This window comes from Emydura macquarii, unplaced genomic scaffold (genome assembly GCF_026122565.2).
Source record: "Emydura macquarii macquarii isolate MOO-44397 ecotype Brisbane River unplaced genomic scaffold, CSIRO-AGI_Emac_v2 contig_212, whole genome shotgun sequence".
Taxonomy (NCBI): Eukaryota; Metazoa; Chordata; order Testudines; family Chelidae; genus Emydura; species Emydura macquarii.
This window is the reverse complement of record NW_027130349.1, coordinates 3,127,337-3,154,130: the sequence shown is the minus strand read 5'-3', so window position 1 is coordinate 3,154,130 and position 26,794 is coordinate 3,127,337. Positions and strand designations below refer to the sequence as shown.

Genomic DNA, 26,794 nt, shown 5'->3' with positions numbered 1-26,794 from the left:
TTAAGCAGGTGTATTTCCTGGATTATTTTTTTCAGACGGCTAATTACCAAACCTTTTTTCATTTACATAGTTTTTTCTTTCTATGATGCCTTAGTTCTATGGAAGGGAATTGAAGGATCACAAATAGAAGATTATGGACACTAATGAAAGAACTGGCCCAGAGGAAGAAGATAAAGAAACAAGGAGAGGCTATTTAAACACTTTGATTTTGTTTTATAAATGAAACAAGAAAAAAAATCCAAAATTATGCAAGATTAACACAGTTGCAATGGTAATTACTTCAAAAATTGAGATTGAAAGGCAGTGGCTAAAAAGCATCTATGCCACATTTGACCAAACTGTAAAATAATACGTCACAGTACATCTACGTTCCCGAAGTGTTTTTGTATTGCAGATGTAACTGTGAAGGAAAATTAAAGGTCAGTGATGGCACGGTGGGTTAGTGCCAAGTACATGAGTTTGAATCCTGACTCTGCTACTGCTTTGCTTGCAGGCTTGGACAAGTTACTGCTCTCTCTAATAATTCAGTTTCCCCATCTGTAAGCTGAGCATGCTACTACTTACCTCCCTCACAGGTGCTGAGATATTTAATTAAAGGTTCGTACAATCTTCTGAACAAGCAAAGTATTACTCTGAAGCTGCCTAAATAAACCCAAGCAGAACAAATACAATGTAGAGAAAGAGGCAAATAGATTCACAACCAATTTCAAAATTTATCTGGCAATAAATGTATTCAATGCAAGACACCAAATACAAATCTGAAATATGTTATTTATTAGGAAGTTGTAAGGATTAGTGAAATAGCTGCTACAGACCTTTAGAATCAGCATCCCATTGTGCTGATTTTTATATCAAGTGTAATTTCTTCTGGATTAATCAATTGAAGCATCAAACATCCATTTATTTGATCCTCACTAATCCATAAATTTGAATGTAATAGAATGGAAAATCAGAACAAATACAACTAACAGTACATTAAGCTAGAGCGTCAATGTAAACTTTATGTATAGACTAAAAAAAGGTCGACACCCAAATTGAGGTGGGTACTTAACATGTTGCATACCTATAAATTACAGGCTGCTTAATAGTGGTGACGAGGCAAGGTCAGGCGTCCAATATTACATATTTTCCTCAGAAAAAAAAGACAAGCTACATAGTAGAACAGAAACAGAAAAACCATTTGGTGTTATAGATGAACTCATTTATCAGTCCCAACTCAGAGTACAGAGACAAATCACATGGATCTCTCTTTCTCTCCTCCGCCATCCATCCAAGAAAGCTAATCAAAGCTGTACTCTTAAATGCAATATAGCTGACCAGCGCAGCCCAACAAGCGCTCAGCATGACTTGAACGTACAGCCATAGGAGCTGGTCACTTGAGGGCACATTTTTCATACCAGTGGAAGAAACAGGAGGATTTCTCAGGAATGCAATGTTTAAACTGTGCTGTGAGATAAGGTGTGTTTCACTCACTATTATCTGATATTAAATGTAAAAGATTTTTTTTTTTTTAATACAGGATTTTGGGCAGTTGATCATTTTGGCCCAGATTCTGTCCCCTATCCTCATTATATAGCACCTTACTCCATGAAATAGTCTAAGGAAATCCAGAAGAGAGTAATTTAGGAGTAAACTACTACTCAATGTGAGCAACAGGGAGCAGAATCTGGTTCTTAATAGCTAATTTCAGATTTTCTTTTGATAATTTTTCTTGTTTATTTCATGGACATATGGCACAGTAACAAAAATGTGTTAAACTGCAGGCCAAGAAAGTTATAAAAATATATATTTACAGAAAACAAAGGTAGCCAGCATCTCCCACTGGACATTTCTACTTTTGAAACCAAGTGTCTTATCCAAAAGAGGGACAATTTCAAATGCTGGTATTAACATGCCATAAAAAATTGAAGTTAGTTATTGGCTAGTGTGAAAACAATGCTCTAGCTTAAGTTACAGTTACAAAATGGTGGGAGGAAATTTGTACTATCAATTCAACTATACATCTTGCATCTGTGTTGGAAGAGGAGTGGAATTTTATTTCAACAGCTTCGGTCTCAAATACAGAACATCTGAGCCAACATACTCGGTTTATTTTGGGGGGCCTGAATAACCATATCAGTGAGATAATAGCCAAAGACAACACAGAGACTTAATGCAAAGTATTGATTTTGGTGCTGGTGATCCCTCCAGCCCTTCAAGAAATAATAAACCATTCAAACTGAAATCAGAGAAAAATCAACTGGTCTAACAGCCCTGAGGGTTTCTTGGTTTCATTTCCACTGTAAATAAACTGCAGGCAACAAGAATGCCTGCATTCAAATACTAGTTGTCCACTAGAAATAATTAATAATACAGAATGCTTCAGTAAAGAAGTGACAGATTCAAGTAAATTGTTTTATTTCTCTAAAAAAAATAAACATTGGTCAATAGAATTCCAAGTTCTCTTAAAAAAATGTAGACTTTTTTTTTTTAAAGTGTATTTGATAAGTCACTCCTGGGAGTGCAAAACCTTGTAATTAAAGTATGAACCAATTTGAAGAGGTCTACAGAAAATATTAAGGGTCCACAAACAAGTTATTTCTTTGTAAATTAAAAATCAGCTCACATTTAGCAGAAGAACGTGAGCAAGAATAATTGAATGGGTTGCTCAACTTCTGTACCTTCAGATGGTCCTCTGTAGCCAGAGTCAGGCTTCACTGAAGTCCCTGCTGGCTTTTGTTACTTCTTCAGTCATATGACTTTTCCTCCTATGGATTAACTTCACTGTGCAGCATGACCAACTTAGTCAAATTTCAGTGTGATACAGACTTCCTTTCCTCCCCCCAAAATTGCTTCCCAATTACTCATGCTCCTGCTAGCCAATAACTGAAAATATGAGCCTGATGAACAGTGCATTTTGAAAGACGCAATTCAGATTTCTCCTAGATTCATGGGCAATGAATTGGGAAAAGAAACTGCAAAATGGAACTGGGCAAAGCTCCCCTTACAAGAGTGGGAAAGAGAATTACCAAGTACTTTTTTGTACGTAGCAGTTCTACAAAATGTGACAAAAATAGGGACTTAATATTTTCTCATCTCATCAAATGGCGAGAGGACAAGTTAGTTTGATTTAGGGGCTCATCAGATCTGGGAGTTTCAAGGGTCATTATATGTAAAGACTTGCAGGGAAAGAACTTGTACAGTGTTTCACAAGTGAAACCTTTGAGGGCTATTTGCAAAAATCCAGTGTTAACTTTTCAAAAAGTAACAATACAGTCACAGTTCTTTGGAAGTCAGACGTTTTCCTCCCCCTAAGTTTTATTTTAAGGAATCGTGTGTCATGTGACTTTTTCAGTGCACATTCACTGCAGTCCCTTTGATAGTTTATTAATCAACCTGCCAGATGTGTAGAGTTGGCAGCTGGCATTCAATGCTATTTTCCCATTTGTTATAGCTAAATAAAACACCCACTGATGGCATAAAATACAGTTCTACTTAAAAAAATAGATACATTAAAACAATTGTACACATCAAAATTATTAACCTCCAGAGATGAGCTGTACTTATTCTTGTCCTTTTCGTTTCTGTTACTGGATATGTTGCTCCTGTGTCTACTGATCAGATTTTCTAAACAATATTTTTAAAATGCCTTGTTACAAGCATGACATTCCTGTGCACAAAACTAATCTGCTTCCTCTCTGAAATCTATGTTTTGTTTATTCCTGCATCTCAATACTTTTCATTAGCGACTACTTCAGGGTCTTCAGAATGATGTATGACTCAATTCATAACGAGTGAACATTCAGTGAAAGTGTATCTGGCCATTCTGGGATTTGGAAAGCGCAGGAAGTTATCTTCCTGTACGAAGAGCCACAGAGCTGCCATCTGAACAAAATCCAGAAACTTTAAAAAACAGCAACAAAAAATGGTTTGTAGTGGAATTTAAGAGAAAAGATAAAGTGAATTCTTTTGACGATGCCTATTTTCAAGCCACCTCAGTGATCTCTGTGCTTACGCTCAGCAGAGGACATTCAGGTGCATTGTAATAAGTCAGAGGCCCCACTAGTAACACTATACTCAAACAGCCAGGCAGAGTTTCCATAACATATTCAAGTTTTTCAGATTTCATCTCAACCATTTCAGACTATTTCTCACCAATACAAATATCAATCCGTGGGCTGTGGGTTTTTTTTTTTTTTTTAAGTCACAAACACTATTCCAACATTTCCAATTATGTTCAGTTTAAAGATTTGTTAAAAATATTTATTTCCCATGGTTTCAGCTGTTTCCTTTCCCACCCTTGTGCAAACTAACCACCAACTTTTTTGGGGGGAAGGAAAACACAAGCATTTATTTATTTTGTAAGAGGACTACTTACTGTTACTTGAAAACAAGCATTTAAAAATGATGCAGCTTTTCATAAATGTATACCTACAGATCAGCATGAAACTAAAACCTTATAACTGTCTACCCAACTTAGATTTCTGGAGTTCCTCCCCTCCCAGCCTCCTGGTTCCATATCCTGCTCATTTCAAATCACTATGGTGTGCATTGCCAAAAAGATATTATATATCCCTCCCTTTCCTAAATTTTAATAAAAATCAGAAAAAATTGTTTACTTTTTTTCAGTTATCAGAACTATATTAAAAGCCTTGTTACATGGAGTATTTACTTTTCACAATGTTTTTTAAATAAATAGCAAGGTCTCTGAAATGAATGGAATGCCTGCACCACTGATTCAATAGGATTTTCCATAGTGAGATGAATACACAGTCATATAGTGTAATATTGCATAAAGATACTTTGGATGAAAGATAATGTGGTTGCTGGTGCATCGTATGTGATAAAATCAACCTGTGAACAGTTTGTGCAGTAGTGTCCATTATGCAGTATGTTTACTTTGCAAAATCCAATTGAGATCAACTGGGCACATGCACAATTGATTTCAATAAATGTTGCACAGTAAGAAAAACTTGCAGGATAATTGTGTAGAAAGTTACTGCCTAGTAATAAGAATAATCAGGTTTGGTGTAGCCAAAGGGTCTCACTTTCTAGGCAGAAGCTTATTAGGTCTAAGCAAGGGAAATTAACAACATTAAAAACAAACATTCTGACTTACGGTCATCAAGGTAATTCAGAGTAACAGCTGCCAACTCCATGTTTAAAAAGGAATGATGTGACTATTGTTAGTTATAGGTTTCAGAATATTTACCTGGAATTATTTTCATGACTGGTTTCTCTGGGCCAAACTTTTATTATTATTATTTTAAGTTAGACCAGTACTGAAAATGGTCCCATCACCATAACAGCCTCTTTTCAAACTCGGACGAAGCTTAAAAAACTAGTGTTAAAGGTAAACCACTAGCAATATAGGGTGTGTCAGACAGGTTTTCCAATATAGGCCAATGAGAGCATCTATTTCACGTAACTCACCCTCTCATGCACTGGGATTGCAGCTTGCCTACTGTATGTAATATAACTTATTATGCTGCAGCCCTAATAGGACTAGGGGAGGCATCATAGAGTGAGCTACTGACTATTTCAACTCAATTTTTTTTTGTTTTGCTTTTGTTGGTTTAAACCAGACCCTCATTATTTTAAACAGAGTTTATTGTATCCAATACATTATAAAATTTGAAAAAATGTAGGAAAGCAGCAGATTGAAACTAAAGCAACTCTACCAAGTATTAATTCTGGCCCCATTGCAAAAACAAAAAACTCAACTCATTTAAAAACAAAAAATAACCTTTCACATCTGTGAGGGCAGATAAAAGTATGTGACTTCTGTACAGACTATGTTTAAAATCTCAGTCACTAGCTTTCATTGCAACGGATGGATGTTTCCTGAAGTCTTCCTGCCTGGTCACCTCTAAAAAGACAAACAGACATAAACCTCCATATGTAAATAAACTTGACTCAAGATGTATAAATGGGAAAGTGGATGGATCTCTGGTAATGCAAAATGTATAGGAGTAGTTTGTGTCTCTCCTAATGGTAATGGCTTGTTTACCGTTAAGTGGGCCTAAACAAGACCTAGGACACTTAATTGCCATCACAGCACCAATCCCACCTACCCACTTTTTTCCCCCTTCCTTTGTTTGCATTTCCTATCTTTTGACATATAATTACACCTTGAGGTTATTATTATTATTACTATTCCAAATGCTCTCATATGAATTCAGGTGTGGTCTCTATATTTCATACAAAGGTGTCTTTATTCAATTTTAGTTCCAGGACTTGTTTGGTGTCCAAACTGCACATGTAACGTCCCCCTTTTTTTTTTTTTTTTTTTTTTTTTTTTTTGCATAAAGAAACATGTCCATTTAGTCCAGAGGCTCTTGCTTTATTCGAATGACGGAGGGTGCACGAGATGTCCTTCTGAGTTCTCGCCTCAGTACGTATTCACTGAATTGGGAAGAGTCCACCCCTCCTCCGCATGAGCCAACAATCTCAAATCCTCTTTGCTGCAACCTCTCAAGTACCTGCAAAGAAGGTAAATAAAATGTAAACAAAACAAAACAAAACAAAACCTCACAACAACCACGCCTGCTCCTGCTGGTAAAGGATGATCAACTTGCAGTAGCTAAACTGTGACCTTGTGTGAACTGTGACCTAGGTGAAGAACAAAGAATGCACAGCTCTGCTAATAGAATGTCTTAATAAATAGGTTTCCTTTAGATGCCATTGTATTTTCCCCCCAACTTTCTAATCCACTAAAAAAAGGAGAGGTTACTTACCTTTCAGTAACTTGAGTTCTTCAAGATATTTTATCCCTATGGGTGTTCCACAGTAGAATGTGCTATCAATCAGAGATTTGAATCAACAGTGTCTGTGACTCTGCGCACTATGTAACGTTGAGCTCCAAAGTGAGGATATATAGGGAGGAGTGAACTTGCTGCCGCTCCAGTTCCTTCTCAACTACAGAGCTGGAGACTCTGCAGCTGAGAGGAAGGATGGCGCGAGGTGGAGCATGCACAGGGACAAAGCATCTCAAAGAACTCAAGTTACTAAAAGATAAGTAACCTCTCCTCCTCCTTCGAGTATATGTCCCTATGGGTACTCCACTGTAGGAGACTCCTAAGCTGTGACTTAGTGAAGAGACAGGTGCTGAGGAGGTGGATCCAAGATGGTTTGGAGGATGGCATCTGTCTTGGACATAGGTAGGACAGCGTAATGTTTGGGGAACATATGAAAAGAGGACCAGGCTGTGGCCCTGAAAATTTCTGCAAGAACATCCTTAAAAATGGCTATACAGTTAGACTGAGCTCCAGTGGGGTGAGCTGTCACGTTGGAAGGTGGTTGCACCCTAACAGCCTGGTAGCAGGCTATGATGCAATCTGAAACCCACTTTTATAGTCTTTCTGTGGAAACCAATTGTCCTTTCATTCCTTCAGAGAAGGATGCAAACAGCCTAGGGCCTAGGCCAAGCCCTAAAGGTTCTACCACTGGCCAGGTAGAAGGCAAGTGCCATCCTAATGTCAAAAGTGTGGAGCTAGTCCCTTCCCTTGAGGAATGAGATTTGGGGAAGACTAGTGACAGACAGATATCCTGACTGATATAAAAGTCTGACTAGACCATTGGGAGAAATTGAGGATAGGCGCATAGTGTGACCTGTCATGGTAGACAGCGGTGAATGCTGGAGGTCGGCCATGAGCGCCTGAGTTCGCCCACCCTTCTGGTAGAGGTGATGGCTTCCAGGAATAAAGTCTTAAGGGAGAGAGGTAGGAATGCACTGGTGCCCATAGGCTTCCAGTTGTACTTTAGCAGAATTCATAGATAGTCCCTGTGTTTTCCATTCCAAAAGGTAGTCGAGTATCCTCGACAGAGAAGCTTCTGAAGCAGATGCAAAATAATGGAAACTCCAGGAAAGGAAGTGTTTCCACTTGTGTAAGTAAGTTTTACATGTGGAAGACTTCCTGCTATTCAGAAGTACAGATTGGACCTCAGCTCAGCAATCCAATTCTAAATTCGAGAATCGCTGAGAAGCCAGGCCCTGAGGTTCAGCGATACAAGGCTGGTGTGGCTCATGGTGCCCAATTTCTATATCAGTAGGTCCAATCTGAATGGAAGGCATTAGGGTATCACTACACAAAGATGAAATTGATCTGAGTACCACACTTGCCTGGGCCAAGAAGATGGTATTACGATAACCCTTGCCTGCTCCTGCCTCAGTTTGATTAATGTCTTGAGGATTAGAGGTATTGGAAGGTAGGTGTAGAGGAGAGCGCTGGGTCAGAGAACTAGAAGGGCGCCTCCTAAAGAACTGCAGCTCCATCCCTCTTTGGATCAGAAGATTTGGAATTTTGTATTGGGCAGGGTTGCAAAAAGATCTACTAGGAGATCCCATGCTTTGTACAAGCTGCGAAAGACCTGTTGCTGAGCTCTCACTCATGGCGCTCGGTGGAATTTTCTGCTTAGGGAATCTGCCACCATGTTCTGCAGGCCATGCAGCTAAACCACGGAGATCTCTAATGTGGTGGGCAATGCACTAGTTCCCCACAGCTGTAGTGATTCTGTGCATAAGGACAGGATCTTGAGCCCCCTTGTCAATTTATATAGTACATCGCTGCCCTGTTATCTATCACTACTCTGACATGATGGCCATGAATTTTGTGGAGAAAGTGCTGGCATGCATAAATTGACCTTAGTTCTAAGATGTTGAATGTGAAGCGACGTTTCCTGTTGGGACCATTTGCCTTGTGCTGTGGAACTTTATAGATGAGCCCTCCAGTCTAGACGAGACACATGCATTGTGATTATTCTTATTGCTGGTGGGGTGAGATCGGTATTCCTACACTGATCTTCAGGGGGCGCTCTCCACCACCTGAGTCCAGTATCCATGGAAGTATGGAATCTCATTTGGCAAGGCTGTGCCTATTCAGCGTGAATATGGTTTTGAGCCGGGCCTGAAGACATCAAAGATGTAATCTTGTGTGTGGCATAACAAATATCAAGGCCAACATGTGACCAAGGAGCTGGCGGCAGGTCCTTACTGTTTGAGGACTCTACTGATGAGTACTGATCAGACTAAATATGGTGGAAAACTTGCCCTGTGGCACAAAGGCTCTGGCAGTCCAGGAGTCCAGAGTAACTCCAGTGAAATCTATTTGATGAACAGGTATGAACGTGGACTTGTCCAGATTTCTATGAAGACCCATGGAATGAGACAAGGTCAGGGCCTTGTTGGTTGCCAATCGGCCCTCCAGAGCTGAACACCCCTTGGGAAGCCAATAGTTTTGAGAAAACCTTTGTAAAGACCCATGAGGCCATGGAAAGTTAGAAGGGAAGGGCACAGTATTGATAGTGTTCTGGGCCTGTGATATAATGTAGACAACGTTTGGAAGGAAGGGTGCACAGCAATGTGAAAATACATGTCTTGAAGGTCAAGGGTAGTAAACCAAACCCCCTGATTCAAAGATGGGATTATGGTAGCCACAGTCACCATCCTCAAGTGCTGTGAAAGAATGTAGGTGTTCAGTTTCCTGAGATTTTCACTTCCTCCAGCGACCATTTCTTTTGGGAACCAGAAAATATTTGGAATAAAAGCCTCCTCCCACAAATTCTGGGGGAACTGGCTCAATTGCCCCCAGATGAAGGACAGGCTGAGAGGGGGTCCCTGAAGAGGGATGGGGATGGGGGACAGAATGAAAATGGATAGACTATCCCATTTAAATCATCTCCAGAATCCGCTTGTCTGTTGTGATAAGTTGTCAAGCAGGCAGAAATTGGAATAGGCGGTTCCTAAGGGGAGGATGGAAATCAGGTTCACAGAGCAGATCCAGAGATGATTGTTCATGGCCCCCGACCAGGCTGTCAAAATGATAGTTTAGAAGGAAGCCCAGGTGGTGGTGGTGGGGGGGTTGCTGTCAGGGGTGGTTCTTTCTTATGAGGTTTGGACCTTATATATGTGGTACGGTTGGTACTGGAATGGTCAGGATCGTTGAGCTGTTAGTACATAAATGCCAAGTGACCTCAAGGGGAAGACTGGCACCAGGATGCTCATCAATCACAACAGCAGTGGCTAAATATCATGAAGCAATGTCAGCAACATTGAGGGCAGCCTGCAAGGAAGCTTTGGTGATAAGTTGGCTTTTGGAAATGAGGGTTTGGTACTGCTCCCTCTTGTTGTGTGGCAAGTGGTCAATAAAATGAGTTAATTTTGAATTGCTGAAGTCATATTTTGGAATCAGGTTTTGACAATTTGCTACTCAAAACTGAAGAGCAGCGGATGAGTAACTCTTCCTGCTGAGGAGGTCTAGGCATTTAGCTTCCTTGTCAGAGGATGTTGATCTTGAGTGAGTTTGGCCGTGTCTCTTGTTGGCACAAGGGAGTTGGGGGTGGGGTGAGGGAAGAACACTCCAGCCCTTTCACTGGAATGTAATATTTTTTGTCTGTCCATTTGAAGGCATGGGCAAGAGTGGCAGGGATCTGCCATAAATTACAGGCTGGAGACAATAGTGCCTATTTAAGTGCTCCTTAAGAGGTGGGGATTCCAGTTCCTCTGAGTTGAGTAGATCCTGCTGCAGGAAGAACCTCAAGGGTGCCAGAGGGCTATGGTAATGGGCAGCCAGAACTGGGGGTGGCACTGAAACTCTAGTTGGGGATGGGAAGTGGGGGCCGTTGATGTCAGTGATGAAGTGGCCACTGAAATGGTATCTCTACACTCTAAGTGCATGCCACCCAAAGCTGATGGAACTGGAGAGGGAGCAGAGGCTTGAAAGGGCCCTGCATGACTCCTTAGAGGGTGTTAGTACTGGTGCCTCAGATTTCTCTGAATCTCTGGATTTAGATGAATCCCAGTGTCAAGATGGTGCTGGGGAAGGTGCCTCTCGACACTATTTGCTGGCAGGCTAATCTGAACAGGACGTCTTTTTATGTGATACTGAGGCCTTAGTGCCAATGTCTATTGGAATCTTGAAGGTACCCATTATGGGACATGAGGTCTCCCTAGGATCCATTCTAAGGAGGTGACCTGTAGGTTCTCTCCGAAGAAAGAAGCTCTCTTTTCTTAGAGAGCTTCACCTCTAAAGCAACCTCAGTCACTACTGAAGTACTGGGGATAGGGGAGGAGGGACTCAGAGCCCACAGACTTTAAGGAGTGTGCCATGAGAAGCAGCTTCAATCTTACCTCTCTTTCTTTATGAAACCTGCTTTTAATCCCTGCGCTTGGATGGGATGTGAGAGTCTCCGAGACACCAGAGACAGCTTGAATGCTTGTCGCTGTGGTGGAAAAGTCTATTGCAGGTCTGGCAGGATTTGAATCCTGTGACCACTGGCATACCCCAGAAGTTAAGCCAATGAGGAAGGCCAAGGAATCAGTCCCAAAGAATCAGGGGCAGAAGCAGTCACAAAAAACACAAATTTGTGCAAAATTTAAAAAAACAATGCTGAAACAAAAGCAAAACAAATACTGAGTAAATAAAACAACAGGAAATAGTTTCTAGGAAGCAAAGAATACTTCAGTTGCTCCATCTCAAATGGCAGGCAGCTGAGAAAGAACTGGAATGGTGGTGGGTGTGCTCCTCTCTATACCATTGTTCTGGAGTGCAAGATTGTGTAGTGTGCAGGCGCAGACTCATGGGCCATTGTTGATTCAAATCTCTGGTCATGAGTGCCTGGGGCAGGCACATTTTACGGTGGAGCACCCGTAGGGATATATACTTGAAGAAGAATTACTTCAAAAAAAATTATTCCTAGTCTGTATTTGATTGGGCAGACCTGAGCTGACATGGGTCACTGAGTGTTACATAAGTAGCATAGTGACAATTTGAGTGGGAGAGCAAAATCTGTCGGGCCCAATTTAGAATTTTTTGTATACAAGTATTTGTTGTTGTGTCTAAAGCATTGCACAGATGCATTTAAATAAAATAACTTCAAAGGTACTGATGAAAATTCCAGAACTGAAAAGTACTTTACCTCCAAACACTTGTTGAATATACTACGGTTGCTAAAAGATGAAAATTCCTTACTGTAACCAATACAGAGAATGAGGGAGATAACACTGCAACTTATTAGTTTATTACACGCTTACTCCAGAGCTGTTAAAATTTCTCTCCCAGGGTTCCTCAGCCATTTCATGGCAGATTTATTTTACACCAAGACTATTCATTTTATGTACTATTGGCTCCTCATTATTTCATAATAAAATATAAAAGTTAACCAAAGAAGAACAGGAAGAAATCAGCATGTTTCCATGGATCCTGAAATAAAGATGCCCACTTTCTCAGAAGCAGACACATGTCCTCATTTATGTTTCTTCATAGAGCAGGAAGAAAGAATGCATTTCACATCCAACACAAAGTATATATGGCAACACAATACATGCATCAGGGTGTTCCTGATCAAACACAAAAGACTAACACTGGGGAAGTTTCATAGTTTTCAAAATTTCATAGTTTTCAAAGCAACTTGTTTTAGCAATGTCTGTTCTTTCACAAGAATGTTTGGAAAAGATGCGTGTGAAATAAGTTGACAAAGTCAGCCCTAACCTGTGGAACTAAACCTATCCTTACTAGCCAGTTGAGAGTCTCCAATTGCGTTTGCCCATTGAAACCTACTGGACTTAAGATAAACAGAGTCAGTCCATCTTCATTGGCACAAAATCAACCATCAGTATACCTGTAAAATGATGCATCATGACTTCATACCTGAACTGAGTTGAGGTGACAGTATCCATTCAGTGGAAACCTGATGACATGGGTGGAGTCGTGATTCCAACCAGCATTGATGGAATTACACATCACATCGCCAATTTCTGGAAAAACTTCTTCTATCAAAGATTTATCGCCACTCAGTGTAATCCTCTCTCCAAGATCTGGGGCAACACGCACCACCAAGCACTCGCAGGATCTTGAAAAACGGCCAGTCTCCCGATCCTGTTTCCACCTTTCCATTTCACCTAGCATGGGCTGGAGCTGAAAATACTTTGCCTCTTCATATAACAAACTGTAGTCCTGAAAGATATATATTTTACTGTGCACAACTACGTAAGATGCACTGTGAATAGACAGTAACTGCTTATGTGTATGGTTATTTGGGCAAAGAGGTTAGTATAGTTCTAGATTTGAAACCTCTTCTACACTTTTCATAATTATGACATACACAGTTAAAGAACAAGCAAAAACAGTCTCTTAAAATATACTGAGTGAAATAATACTTAGAAAAAAGTTTTTTATTTCCATTTTTTTTAGAAGTGTAAATTATGGAGCACATCAGATAGTCACAGTTCACCTTTCTCTACATCTTTATCCCCATAGTGATGTCACAATATGATGATCTCACTGAACAGATGGAACAGAACCGAATCAGGATTCAGAAAATCCATCATAAGGATCCATCATGTCTTACAGCTATACTCGCAGGCATAGTAACAGGTATAAGCATGTAAATGAGGGAGACTGCAATGGTTTTAAAGTAAAATGATTCAGATATTTGCATAATTATTTGCATATATTACTCCATTTTAAAAATTAAGTATTTTAAATATATCCCTTTTGGTCAACAGTACCGTTTCTGCTATGTTGCAGAAAATGCTAGAAAATGCATTTTGAAGTATAGCTAGTATAGAAATTATTTAGAATGGATGCTCTGAAGTATGCCTGCTTCCATATTTTACATTTCTATTTTGTTGTTGCTGTTATTTTTTATTAATTTAAAGCATGTATTTGGGGGGGAAAGTATCTGTATGAAGAAAACCCATCTGAAATCAGGGAAGGCAGAGGATTGTAAAGACAACAAAGGAGCAATAGTAATAAAGTCAAAATTGCACTGAAATTGAGCTATAGACATAGTGCTTAATGGGTACGTGACAAATGGATAGTTGTCCAGCTGAGTTTAGAGTTAAACAAGATTCGTCAACTAACACAAGAATCTGTACTAAAGAAGGGCAGCTATTTGTTTTAAACATGGGTCTTTGTGGAAGACTCAAAATGTAACTGGAAGGGACCTTCTGAACACCACAGCGGATGTTCTGTCAAAAGCTGTATTTTTAATTTCAGCAGAGTTAAAATATAATTATGTATTAAGCTGTTCTGCAGGGGTGAACTATTAATGTTATGAAGAAGGAGCCCTTAGACACCTGTTAGTTAGGTGGGTCTATGCTAGTCATGCATTAAAAAGGATAAGTGTGTTGATATCAGAGATTACTCAAAATGTTGCTGCAATACAGCTCCTAAACTGAAATTAATGCTCAGTAAGGCAAATTAATTTTCCTGCTACACAGACAATTAGGGCCAGATTTTCAAAGGAGCTCAACATGTTACGTGCTGATCTCTTGAAAATCTGGCTCTTAAAGATGAACAAAAGGTTACACAACATCCTAAACTGCTTTAGCCCTTCCATGTCACCTCTCCTACCTAGCCCATCCTAATGTTATGCCTCCTAAGGTAAGCTAATGGCGGGACACACTGCATATTCAAAGGTACATTCACACCGAGGAAGGATGATAAAGATCCTTTCCAATCCTATCTGTGGCCTCCAACTGATGACCCCACCCAAAAAAAGGAAGTTCTAAAAAGTCTAAAGCACTGTGTCCACAGACTTAGTGGCCAAAATGAAGAATAATCACAATTTTCATTAGAAGAACTCTCTTTAAAAAGAAACAACAAAAGCTTAGTTCAGACTGATAAATATCTGGCTTAGATAATGAGGTTGCAAGAACTCATCCTTGACTTCTCAGCTAACACACTAAAAACGAGCCACGTGTGTGGCTCTCAGGGTTTAAGGGAAAACGAAACTCTGCAGTTCACCCATTATACAAATTTTAATGTTATTTACTTTTGGCCGTCAGGATTCACACATCATGTTTCCAGGATCAAATGGTGGTCACAGGACGGAGTCCTTTTAATTGAAGGAGAATTGATGGGGAACCCGTTGGTGAGATCATGTAATTTAATAAATAAGATACACTATGCTAAGATCAGGAAACCAAAATTTAGCATTAATGCCATTCAAGAAAAGGCCAACAGATGTCACTTTAATGAGACAAAGCTTATTTCTGCCAAGTAACTAAAAGCCTCTATCAAATGCTCCAAAAACCCCTCCTGCCCAGCAAACTATTTTAATTACACTCCCAAATTGTCTCCTCTGAGGAGGAGCGATATTTGCAGAATAATTTCAAAACACATTTAAGTCACTTAAAATCTCACCTTGAAATCATCAGGAATTAGGAGTTTTGATGTTCGTAGAAAATTCAAGATATATCTGAACATTTGCCCATCTCTGTCAATGAAATAGTGCTGCTTGAGACTGTCCAAAACAATAGGTTCTGTGCCATCAAAAAGCCTTCCAATTCTAGAGAGAAAAAGAGGGGAACATCAAGGTCAAATTACCAACAGCTACTCACCGTTACTGAACAGTAGCACTGCTACGGAAGAGAAGGGCACCAAACAGCCTGATACTACACCCCATCACACTGTGTAACATTCATTCATGTGAGCACTCCAATGGACTTCAGAAGGACTATTTTTGCATGTAACTACTCTCAGTGTAAGGGTTGTAGATTCTGGCTTTTAAAGAATGCTACTGCTTATTAAGGAGAGCTACATAACAGAAATGGAAACTTCAAGACACTTCCGTTAAACCGTATACAATTATGTAATTTATAAAGATACTATGTGAGGAAATTTCACAGTAGAAATTTAATGTTATTGTAGCAGATGCCTATTAGCATGCTCTAAAGTTATGGGCACTTTTATCCACCTGTATAACCCTCCCTCCCCAAATCTCGTATGCTTAATCTTCCTGCAACATTAACCGTTAGGTCTGAAATTTTCTAAGTTTGGTGTCTAAGGAAAAGATTTGTGTGTGTGTGTGTGTGTGTGTAAGGTTTGAGCAAAAACTCTTGTGTTGTTTCTGGATTTTTGTCAGACAGAAAGTGCGCATTTCTGTATATTTTGTCAGTAAAACCCACCTTAGGACACGTTTGTGAACAGGGCTGAATCAAAAATTGTGTAAGTCTGAAAAGTCACAGTTTTCATGGAGGAGTAGGGGACTTTGCTTGATTTGGGATCCCACAATTTTAGAGCCTTGTTGCAATCTGCTATATTCTGCAAATTCTCTTTTCATTTTCTTAATGAAATAAAGGCTCATCTACACACAGTTTTGTACCAATTTAGCTATATTGGTTTAAAACTGATCTAGCTAAGGCAGTGCAAGCTCCTAATGTGCAAACAGTTATACTGCCACTGGTATATTATCAGTACAAAAATAAGCTATATAGATAGAAGCACCTTTATATCAGTATAGCTGTATCATACCAGGGGATAAACACCAATTGAAACAATATCAGTTTCTAAATCAATATAGTTAAATTGGAACAAAAACTCTGTAGACCAGGCCAAAGTCTCTCTTTCCATTTGGAATATATATAATCATCACAATGTAAACTACAGAGACTGTTTTCATACTAAAATAGCACTAGAGGGAACAACCTCTCCCAACTATTAGATCTCAGATAACTTCCATTGCTGTATGCAATGTAGCCATGTGGGTCCCAGGATATTAGAGAGACAAGGTGGGTGAGGTAACACCTTTTATTGGACCAAAAGAAGTAAGCTCTTCGTAAGCTCAAAAGTGTGCGCCTCTCACCAACAGAAATTGGTCCAATAAAAGATATTTCTTCACTCAACTTGTTTCTCTAGATAACAAATAAGATAGAAACAGTGTAAGCATTTCATGATCTTAACACACATTTAAAATCTGCACCGACTGCATTTAAAAATTATGCAAAGAACAACAAATTGACTTTAAAAATGAATCACATACCAGTATAGAATAAGTAGCAAATATCTCAGTGACATATTAAGACTATTTTGCTTAGGATTCAGATTTAACCTAATCTTTCTGATCAGCTCAGAGAGATGACAACGTGAAGAAAAACAGAGGACCATTAACCGCATGTGGTCATTTAAAATTCTGCAGGAAATGCCCTCGGCTGAGGTAATCACTGTTATTACAGTGAGGTGAATAATTTGTAACAGATAACTTAGTGAATGAATTTTGCTTCTTTCTGTTTGCAGAATAGTTGCACAAGCATGAATAAAAATCAGTGATTTCAATAAATTTGTATTTTTAATTTAAAATCAATTATTTAATTTAAATTGGATTTTTTATTTTAAAGTAAATACCATTTTCTTTTTTAAATTAACCAATTTAAAATTAAATGTGAAATTATGAAAATCTATATTAAGACCTAAATTTATGATAATCTAGTAAAATAATTAAAATTAAATAAAAATATAATATTCGGCAGTACAAGTTTGCTGGCAAAGTTTTAAAGAAAGTCAAACCACTGAACTGGTAGAAGCTAAGCACCAGAAACCAGAGTTTGCTGAAATGCTCAACAAGCATTTGACTGCAATAGTCTCTTCTGCAGAGGCAGAGAGAATATTTTCTTCATTTCAGTTTATTCAGCTACTTCAGTTCAATGATTTGTTCATTCAAAGTTGAGAAATGAGAAAGCTGGGAGATGAGAAAGCAGGAAAGCTTGTTTTCCTTTTCTAATCTAGGAATAAAAACTAGGTATGAGAGAATGAGCTATACTAGTTTCTAAAATCTTGAAGAACATGGTGACTAGAAACAAATCAGTTCAGTTTACTAACTACAGCTAATATGTCCTTGATTTAATACATTAATTTTAAACACAAAATGTTTTTTGATAAACGTCCTTTTTCCTTATGTACCCAGCAGATTTAAGGTAGTTTTACTTAACCAATAATTTTTTTAAAATGCTGGTTTTGTGCATTTTTGATTGCTTTTCAGTTTCAATCCAACTACAACTTGGCATAAATCATGAGTAAATAATTTAAGCATTATCTAGTAAATGAGATAATCTTCTTCTAACCATCTTCTAACATAATAAAATTGTGAAGATTAAGAATCTGAATAAAATATGAAGCTATACAATTGCTTTATATAGTGTTTATCCTCCTGGTCAGCAAAAAGTAGCATCAAATTTTGTGTAAAATCTATATTTAGTTACAAATCCACATGTTTGAATAATATAAAACAATGAGACTCAACCTTTGTTTCTGAAAATAGCTATAAAGTACAAATGCAAAACAAGATTTGATTTAAATCAAATCACCTGGGGCTGCCCACAGCAATTTTCTATTAAAAATTATTCAACAAACTTTTTCATGCATTCCATTTACTAGATGGCTTATTATTCAAAAATTCAAGCTGCGACTGGTCACACAATATAGATTTGGTTCATGATTTGATGAGCATAATTTACAATCAGGTTTGTGACTGTATGCATGAAAGTATGTTGGTGAAAATATGCATTTAAAACTCACTTCCATCAGCATTTTGAGCCTGTGACCTTAGCATTCACACTGGAATGCACAAAGGATGTAAACATGGCTAAGTTTAACTTGTTTAATCAGCCTGTCAAATTGATATTCACAAACAGCTTTTTGCAGAATTGTTATTTTAATTTAATATTTTAAAGCTTATGCCTTTATTTGATTGTTAATTGGTTAGGAAATTACAAACTGGTAGCAGAGGCCAGAATCTGACCTGCAAAAATATTCAATATTGACAATGATGACCAAGCATTAGAAAGAGAGAACCCAGCTTGATTTCCAGTTCCTAAGTTGAGTCTGCAGAGCAAAGAGGTAGAAGAGCTATATTTTACTTAGCATGTTTGATCTACACGTCTTTGAGAAACAGTAAACAGGGAACCCCAAAGTGCCATTTTTTATAAGTACTTTCCAGAGCAGAACCAGACTTCACTATTAACAGCGTAGGGCTGCAAACTGGAGTCAGATCTGTTTCTGTCAGTGTTAACAGCTACTTCATTTTTAAATAGAAACTTGCAATTTTTAAATCCCCTTCCTCAAAAATCAAATCAAGGGAGGGGCTTGGGATATTGATCTGATCACCTGTGGCGCTAGAGCCACAAATGCAATATTCCTAAGCAGCTGCTGCTGCAGTTGTGACTAGGAGGAACGCGCTGTGCTTGAGAACCAGGATAACTCTCTGCCCCCTTCCTCCTCCCTCTGCACTGGAGCTTCCTTGGAAGCTGAGCATTAAAAAAAACCAACTTTGTTGTGTCTTGTTTTGCCACCTCCCAAATACCTGATAGGTTCATGCTAGGCTTGCTCCCCCACCTATGATGGGGCTTTGAGGGTCTTTTCCAATAAGCTGGCTTGTAGGGGAAGGGGGCAAACAGGGAACATTTATTTTACAATCTTTCTAGTTGGACCTCCTCTGTTAGTGAATGGTAACTGCTAGCTCTTCATCCTACAAACACTTTAAATATTAGAACTCCTTGGGTGCTAAGTTATTGTTTGTAATGCCGTAGCACCTAACGGTTCTAAAGCAGGATGGAGGTACCCACGTCTAAGTTCTCTACAAACACACAACACATGATCCCTGCTCCAACAATTTAACCTGTCATCAAGGCAGTTTTCCCTAGCCAGCCTAAATCCCATCACAGAAATTGCAAATTTTACTGTAAAGTAGTAAGTAAACATTAAATATTGAAAGAGTGTGCGTAAACCAAGAGCCATCCTTTAACAATGCAGTGAAGTGCTTGCACCTAAGGTTTTGAATATAACAATGTTTGAAGAAGCGCTCTCTCCTTCACCCATAACTTAGCTTCTCCTTCTGCTTGGTCTGACATTGAAATTATAATGCTGAAATGACATCAGTTTGCTGGCATGAAATGGGACCGTGAAGTCATGTTTATTATAATTTCACTTCCAAAGAAAGACTGGAAGATATGGTTTCCTCCCCACGCTCCCTGACAACCTTGGTTTAAAACACATTTGATGATCAGCAAAAATAGCAAAAAATGTATGACAAATTTATAACAGATGAATGGATTTCAAAATACGGAAGTGGTTTGAAGGTAGCTTGCAAAGTATGTTGATAATAATATACAGATTTAGCCAAATAGCTAGGGTAAAAAAGCTGTAGTACATTTAGAGGAAAATGTGCTTACAATATATTTAATTAAAAGATAGACTGGAATTTTCCATATATAAGGAAAATTAATGTCCCATGGGTTGAAAAGGTGACCTCCAAAGAGCAAGAGTTAGTGTCTCTTCTGGCTTTAAGTATCGTATTCCATAGTCAGGAAACTATTGCTTCAAAGGTTGAAAAATAAAAACTCAATTTCAATCAGAGAATTTTACTTTAAGGGCCTAAAACAGGTGCTATTATTTTTGGAAAGGAAGGATGGGACACAGAAGAGACCAATCTTTTACTCTAATATGAACTACAGAGGATATTTTTCCCCCAGACAAGCACACACATAACAGAATTTTCAGTTTGTGATTCTCGAATGAAAATCCAGACATTGGAGCAATGGAAGGTGACATTACTAAAAGGAAAACCAGTATTCTTCAAAAAACAAACCCCAGTTTGGCTGTCAAATGAAAAAGCCTTGCTGATACCCTGCCTGCAGTAAAATTATAAAAAATTGATTTTCTACTAGTATCTTGTGCCCCAGTACAGAATTCAGGGAAGAAGAAAAAACAGCTAGTACCAATGAAAAAAAGAATATTCCACAGTTTTCATAACATGTATAGCTAACATAATACAATCCTGTTGATTGGTGATTAGAGACTTCACTGGATTTCAGGTGGCAAAAATTCCTCTATACTAGATAAAGATGTAGGAGGCTGGAATAGGAGCAAACACTGATTGTCTACAGATATGTGAATCATTACATTATTTTTGCTCTAAAGTGTAATTAACCTGAAAATAGGACTGCAGAAAGAAAATAAGGCTTGTAAGTTTATTACTGAATATACTTTTGTTTCCAAGGGACACTATTAACTAAAAACAAACTAACAAACAAAAAAATCAATCTACTGAAAATTTTGTATGTCCTATTTTATAGGTAGCACCGAAGATCATTATGACAAAACAATAAGGGAAACAAGTTACTTCCTTTGTGCATTTCACAAGATTTTTTATATAGTCATTGTCACTGTTTCCCCTTTCCTTTGCGTCTTTAACAGAGAATGGGAAAAAGGGGAAGCTACAAGTCAGGAAAGCGACTGTTAAAGCCACAAAATTGGCAGGGGGAATCCACAGGCAGGTGGAGTACAATGAACTACTTGTAACTCTTTTACGAACTGACTACATCACACGCTGACTGTGTCCCTTTAGCAAAAGCTTCCTTTCAGAGCCTCTTTTCTCCTTTTGCTTGCTCCAGCAATGAAATAGTAAACCTGTGTTTATGAGAGCACAGCATAATGATGATACTGACTGAGGCTTCATGTTCAATATTAAAGATTTCTGCTGGCGAATAAAAAAAGAAGGGAGAGAAGGGCTGTGAAGGAACAGAGCACTCATGAAAACACTTATTTCCTTATTAAATTAACATATTGTATGGTAAGAAATGTCTTCTAAAAAGCATTTAGGGCCAAACTGGACTCACCTGACTCAGGAGACTAGACTTACTGGAGTTTCCTGACAGACCCTTAAAAGGTAAATGGATGGAAGTTTCAGTATCAAATCGTTTTGGGGAATGCTTCTTTACTGTTGTTTGGAAGGCTGGTTATTGAGGCAGTGAATTACTGGCAATGTTTTTTTATTTCTGCTCAACCATTTATTAGTCCATGTTGTCTTTATTAATTTCTTTTTAGTTTTATTTTGTTAAATGCTCAAAGGCAAGTTGCATAGAAAACAGGTGTATTTAAGTGTGTGATCATTTCATGGCAGTTCAGTTCACCTACCTAGTAAGTTTAAATAATATTTTGAAGGGTTTTGTTTGGTTTGACACAAACAGACATTCTCCTAGAAACTAGCTCATTGCACAGGATATTAATGGCAGAGAGAAATGCTAGACTACTTAAACTTGGGTCAGTCATATGACCCTGAGTTTTAGTTGTTTTACAGTGGACTGCTTTCAGGTTAACAATCTGCTTTTCATCTCACAGACCTTGTGTCATACATTTCCAGAATGACTGAATGCAAAGGGAGCTTTGTCTCAACTCTGCATGGCAAAGTTGCCATGTAAACATGATACAACCACGGAAATGTGCAATTTCAGTGACAAAATACACAACATAACTTTAACCAACCAGATATCAACTTGTAACCCTTCGCTGTGAATACTACTCTAACCCTTTCTATTTTAATCATCTCTGCCTCTCTCTATGTATAACTGAAGGTTTTAAGTTCCAGAGTCCCGGGGATCTCCTTAGAATAGATAGTCTAATAATGTAAGACCTGACTAAATCTTAGTAACGGAGACGTGTATGCAATAACTATAGAGAGACAGAGCAATGAGGGAATCTTATATTAAAACTAGCCGTTCTAGAGAGGAAGTCGGTATAAAGAATCCAGCAGACAGCAAGCAAGGATCAGGCACAGCAAGTCAATTATGGACAGGAAGGAAGTATTAAACACTGGGACTCAGGGGGAGTTTTTAAAGAATTCTCTACAGAGACATCTTGCTAAAGAATATAAGGGAATAGAATAATTTACAGAAAGGCCATTTCAAACATTTCAGGATTGGTATATAAGTATGAAAAGCAAAGTCAAATCAGGGGGCAATAACATGCTCATTAGAAACTGAGACAGATGAAAAGTGGCAAGTAGTCTTATATGCAGAGTAAAGTTTGTAAGCAACAGATCAGGAGGTCTGAGATGATGAGCAAGGTGAAATCATTAGGGAACCCACTAGTAACAATAAAAAGAAACAAGGGATTTACTATATCCTTCCTCATCACAAGAAGCACCCAGCGGAGACAAAAGCCAACAAAACACTTTACAAAATGAACTAGCAGCCATTCGATCTAACCCACATGGACAAACTGTCACATTAATGGGAAAAGAATAAATTGAGCAACACATTTGCAATCACAACAGAAGAATGCTCCTTACACTAGAGAGAGAACAAAAGAAGGAGGAATTTTTCATTCGTTTTGTGTAGTAAAGACAAGACCAGAGATGCAGAAGTGATCAGGTAACTAAGTTATATCACACGGAGAAGGAAAGTTGGAACACAATATTGGAGCAAATGTTGGGGAGAATTCAAGTGGGACAAAGCAATAATAGGAAGAGGCCCGCCAAAGCCCTAATTTCTAGCTGCTTGATAAATAGCTTGTTTTCCTAGATAGGAAAAACTCTTAGCGTCACCGTTTACCATGTGATCTACCTACCTAGGACACTGACCTGACACTGGCAATAACCACCTAGCTGTGCCTTTATTAAGAGTTGAGGCTCTTGATCCAGTAATGTAGATCCTCGCATGAGCGTTTAAAGGGAGGGAAGCCCTGCTACTTCAGAGCTGACAAGGGAGCCACTAGTATGCTGCCAGCTTCTAAGATCCTGGCCAAAGTAAAAGGGTGTTTCACTCTGGATGGTGAATTTAGTTACCTTGGGTAACTATGACTCTGCAATACAGCAAGTACAGCAATTCTCATTGGCTTGTATGACATATTGGTGCCTAGCTCACAGGTAGGAGTGGGGGAATCAAGATTTTAGAATCTCTAATAGAGGGAGGTTGTAAAAAGTAGGCTGTGTACAGTTGCTACAGGGATATTTCAAATGCCTGTGGCCAAGAAAGGGAATATAATTTACCAGCTCTGATGCCCATTTGTGGAAGTGAACGGCATAGGTGGGAGGGGATGCTGAGAGCTAGTGACTCATGGCTAGAACACCACATCTGTGGGCAGAAGGAAGCCATCTCTCACATGGAGGGTAAGGCCGCGGAGCAGTATTCCAAAAATGTAAGTGATGATGAAAGTTTTGCTGCATTTATTTCAGTTCCCATCTGAGTTCTGCCTCATCTCTGTGCATTTCAGTCAGTTTCTACGTGTGCCGTAGAGATATAGAAAATGTAATATATGAACAAAAGCAACAGGATGAAACCTGAACATATACAATTACCCAATAATCCAGACAAGTAAGTAATCTAGAGGCACACTCTATACTTTGCTATCATCAGCTCTCACTCTCATCCCCTTCCCCACCAATTTTTCAGGTTTCATGCACTCTGGATCTAAAGAGAAGAACAGAACAAAAACCATAAAGGTTTCTCCTATAACAGCTGTTACCTTGCAAATATGCCTCATAAGTGTCTCATGTTTTCAAAGCACATCAAAACTATTTTTCCATAAAATTGTTTAAACTGATCAATCATGCAAATACTTTCTCCAGCCGCATTTTTTGTAATCAAAGTCTCTTGGCTACAATAAAATTTCACAGAAATTTTAACAAATACTCCACTTGCCAAGAGAACTTTACTCACCTCAAATCCAATTCCACCGAGGTGTGTTCTTTAGATGATAACTTGAGGGTAACTTCCTATTAACTTAGTATTAACTTAGTATTAACTATTAACTTAGTAACAACCACCATGTGCTTTTGTCCAGGATATTACCAAGGTAGCAGGAAGTACCCACCAGTTATTCAAGTGGAATGGCAAAAATAGCTTCTTTGAGGCTAATAATTGGTGAAGTGTTTATCAGGATTATGAAACAGAAATTCAGATGGTCAAATTCGTTGTGAGTACACAGTACCGAGGATGGTAGGGAAGTATGAGTGTATATCGTACCATTACTGAAAACCACCAAGCAACGGAGTCACTAACATCCAGACAGCATTCCCGTGCTCTGGCTGGCTGTGACTATTCTATTCTGTGTATTTTAGGATATTGTGCCGCTATTGCAGTCATTGATATTATAACACTGAACTGTATTTCAGAACTCATGCTACAAAGAAAACCTCACTCCAGACCTTCTCTCATCTTTATTTACAAAACTTTCCTTTAAAAAAATACACACACGAATAACATCTACCTTTAAATAGCTTCAGTTCTTTCACACTTAATTTCCACATCGAGACTGGGGTGTTAAAGTTACTAAAAATGAAAGTTAAAATGGTGTAACTGTTTCCTCTGAATCATCAGCAACACAACAGCAACAAAAATCTTAAATTCAAGAACACTAGATAATGCAAAGTTAAAATAATGCTTCTCACATGACACACACAGACAACTCTAACTCTGCCCCTTTTCAGGATGATAGTAAAGAACAGGGTGTCACATTGCCTCAGGCAGGAGTTGCACTGGACACACAAAATTACAATATTGGTAACAGAGGCATAAAGAACTTGACTTTCCTTGTTCCTAGGGCCACGCGTCCATTCAATGGGGCTGCCTAGCCACTCAGCTAGAAATTCCATATATTATTATTTAAGTAGCAGTTTCCTCTCACTAATTGCTTCCTCCCCTTTCCCCTCTCAAAAGAGGAGCTTCTACACAGATATGGCAAGAATGCACATTCCTTTCCTGTTGTAAGACTTACACAAACTATGTCCACAGTTAAACTCATGAGGTTAAGATTTTGCAACTCCTTAGCTATGTATAAGGGATCACAAGCTTGATTTAGCAGTTTATCCTATGGGATTACCCCATAATGGAGGGAAAAAGGCCACCTGCTGAATTAAGGCTATGGCAAAGCCTCTTGCTACCTGGCAAATCAAACCAACCAGAAAGGAACTTTTAAAAACCCTCCCTAGTTAATTACCAAGCATCTGGTCTAGTACTAGTGAGCAAGCAAGCTAGCAAAGATGATATTATTACTCAAAGAATGATATCTTGTTCAGAATAAATTACAACAAAAATTACATACTTCAGAAAAAAAACCTGGCCAACCCATTTAAAGGCCATGCATTATACAGATTCTTATTACAAGCACATCTGGGAGCATTGCCTAATATTAAAGTTGCCCCACACTTCCCATTATAAAATCCAGTTTTCGGTTGTTTATAACTTTGCCACTCTTTCATTTGGGCTGAAATTTTCCACACTGGGTGCCTGCCTCAGGCTGATTTTTTTTGTGTGTGTGTGAAATTTAAGTCAAAAACAGTTCAGCCATTTCTGAGAATGCGGTAAGGAAAATACATTGTTTTGCCCATGTTAAAATTTCTGGCAAATTTTCCTTTGAAATGCTGTAGCACCTGCAAGCCTTGGAGCAGGGACTTGAAATGTCGCAGGAGGATGGCCTTACTGTCAGGGATGTGCCTTTTGCCATCCCTGTGAAAATCCACCCACATTTGGCCAAACTGTAAGCCTGGGGGGCAGGGAGGGAGAATCATAGTTTTCACCTGCTTAACAGAGACTCAATTTTTAGCAGCTAAAAACTCTGCAGATTCTGTTCTTGCTGAGCATGCTCCATCCTCTCACAGCTCCTAGAGCTGACCAGACGGCACATGCACCATCCCCACAGAGCAACTGAGCAAGCTCCGGCCCAGGCCTATAAGGGTGAAGTCAGACTTTCCTTAAATTTGCCTCCAGCTACTCCTGGCTGGGGTAGGAACAGGAACTGTCCCTTCTGTGCTGGCCTCATTGAAAATGACTCCTGCCCTCTGGGTAGCAACCAGGCCGTGCAGAGGAGGGATCCATCTGATTTGACTGCAGATGAGATGAAAGCTGGATCAGGGGAGAGAGAAAGGAGTAGACTGGGACAAGAAGCCTGGTAAGATGAAGAGTAAGTTGGCTAGTGGTGAGATTGGACAAAAAGCAGGAGGGAGGAAGGGAGAGGAGGAGGAAGGCTGGGACTAGGAACCAATGGGGGGAATAGGGTCATGGGGTGAGAGACAGATCTGACAAGGAATGCAGGGGGAGAACCAGGACTATCTGGACAAAGAGCCTGGAACAAGGAGCCAGTGAAGGTGTGGAGGGAGATGAGATGGTATGAGGTCCTTAGGGAGGGAAATTGAGACTGGGAGCCACTGGTGGAGGGTAAGAGAGACATCAGACACAGAGCTGAGGGGGGGAAACTAGAAGTGGCGGGGGAAGGAGACTGTGACTGAGGGGAAGGGGAGAAGAAACTAGGAGTATGACAGC

General features: G+C 39.1%; 1 protein-coding gene across 5 annotated transcripts in view; it reads right to left on the bottom strand.

Annotated features, from left to right (window-relative positions):
• Positions 1-448: 448 nt before the first annotated feature.
• KCTD1 (potassium channel tetramerization domain containing 1) overlaps positions 449-26,794 on the bottom strand; it is a 133,827-nt gene continuing 107,481 nt past the window's right edge. For all 5 annotated transcript variants that reach the window (XM_067546371.1, XM_067546374.1, XM_067546354.1 and 2 more), the window contains exons 3-5: positions 15,126-15,270; positions 12,627-12,932; positions 449-6,461 (exon numbers count right to left, since the gene is read on the bottom strand). In XM_067546371.1, the coding sequence (XP_067402472.1) occupies positions 6,303-6,461; positions 12,627-12,932; positions 15,126-15,270 (610 nt within the window). In that variant the 3' untranslated portion in view covers positions 449-6,302. The remainder of the gene's footprint in view (positions 6,462-12,626; positions 12,933-15,125; positions 15,271-26,794) is intronic.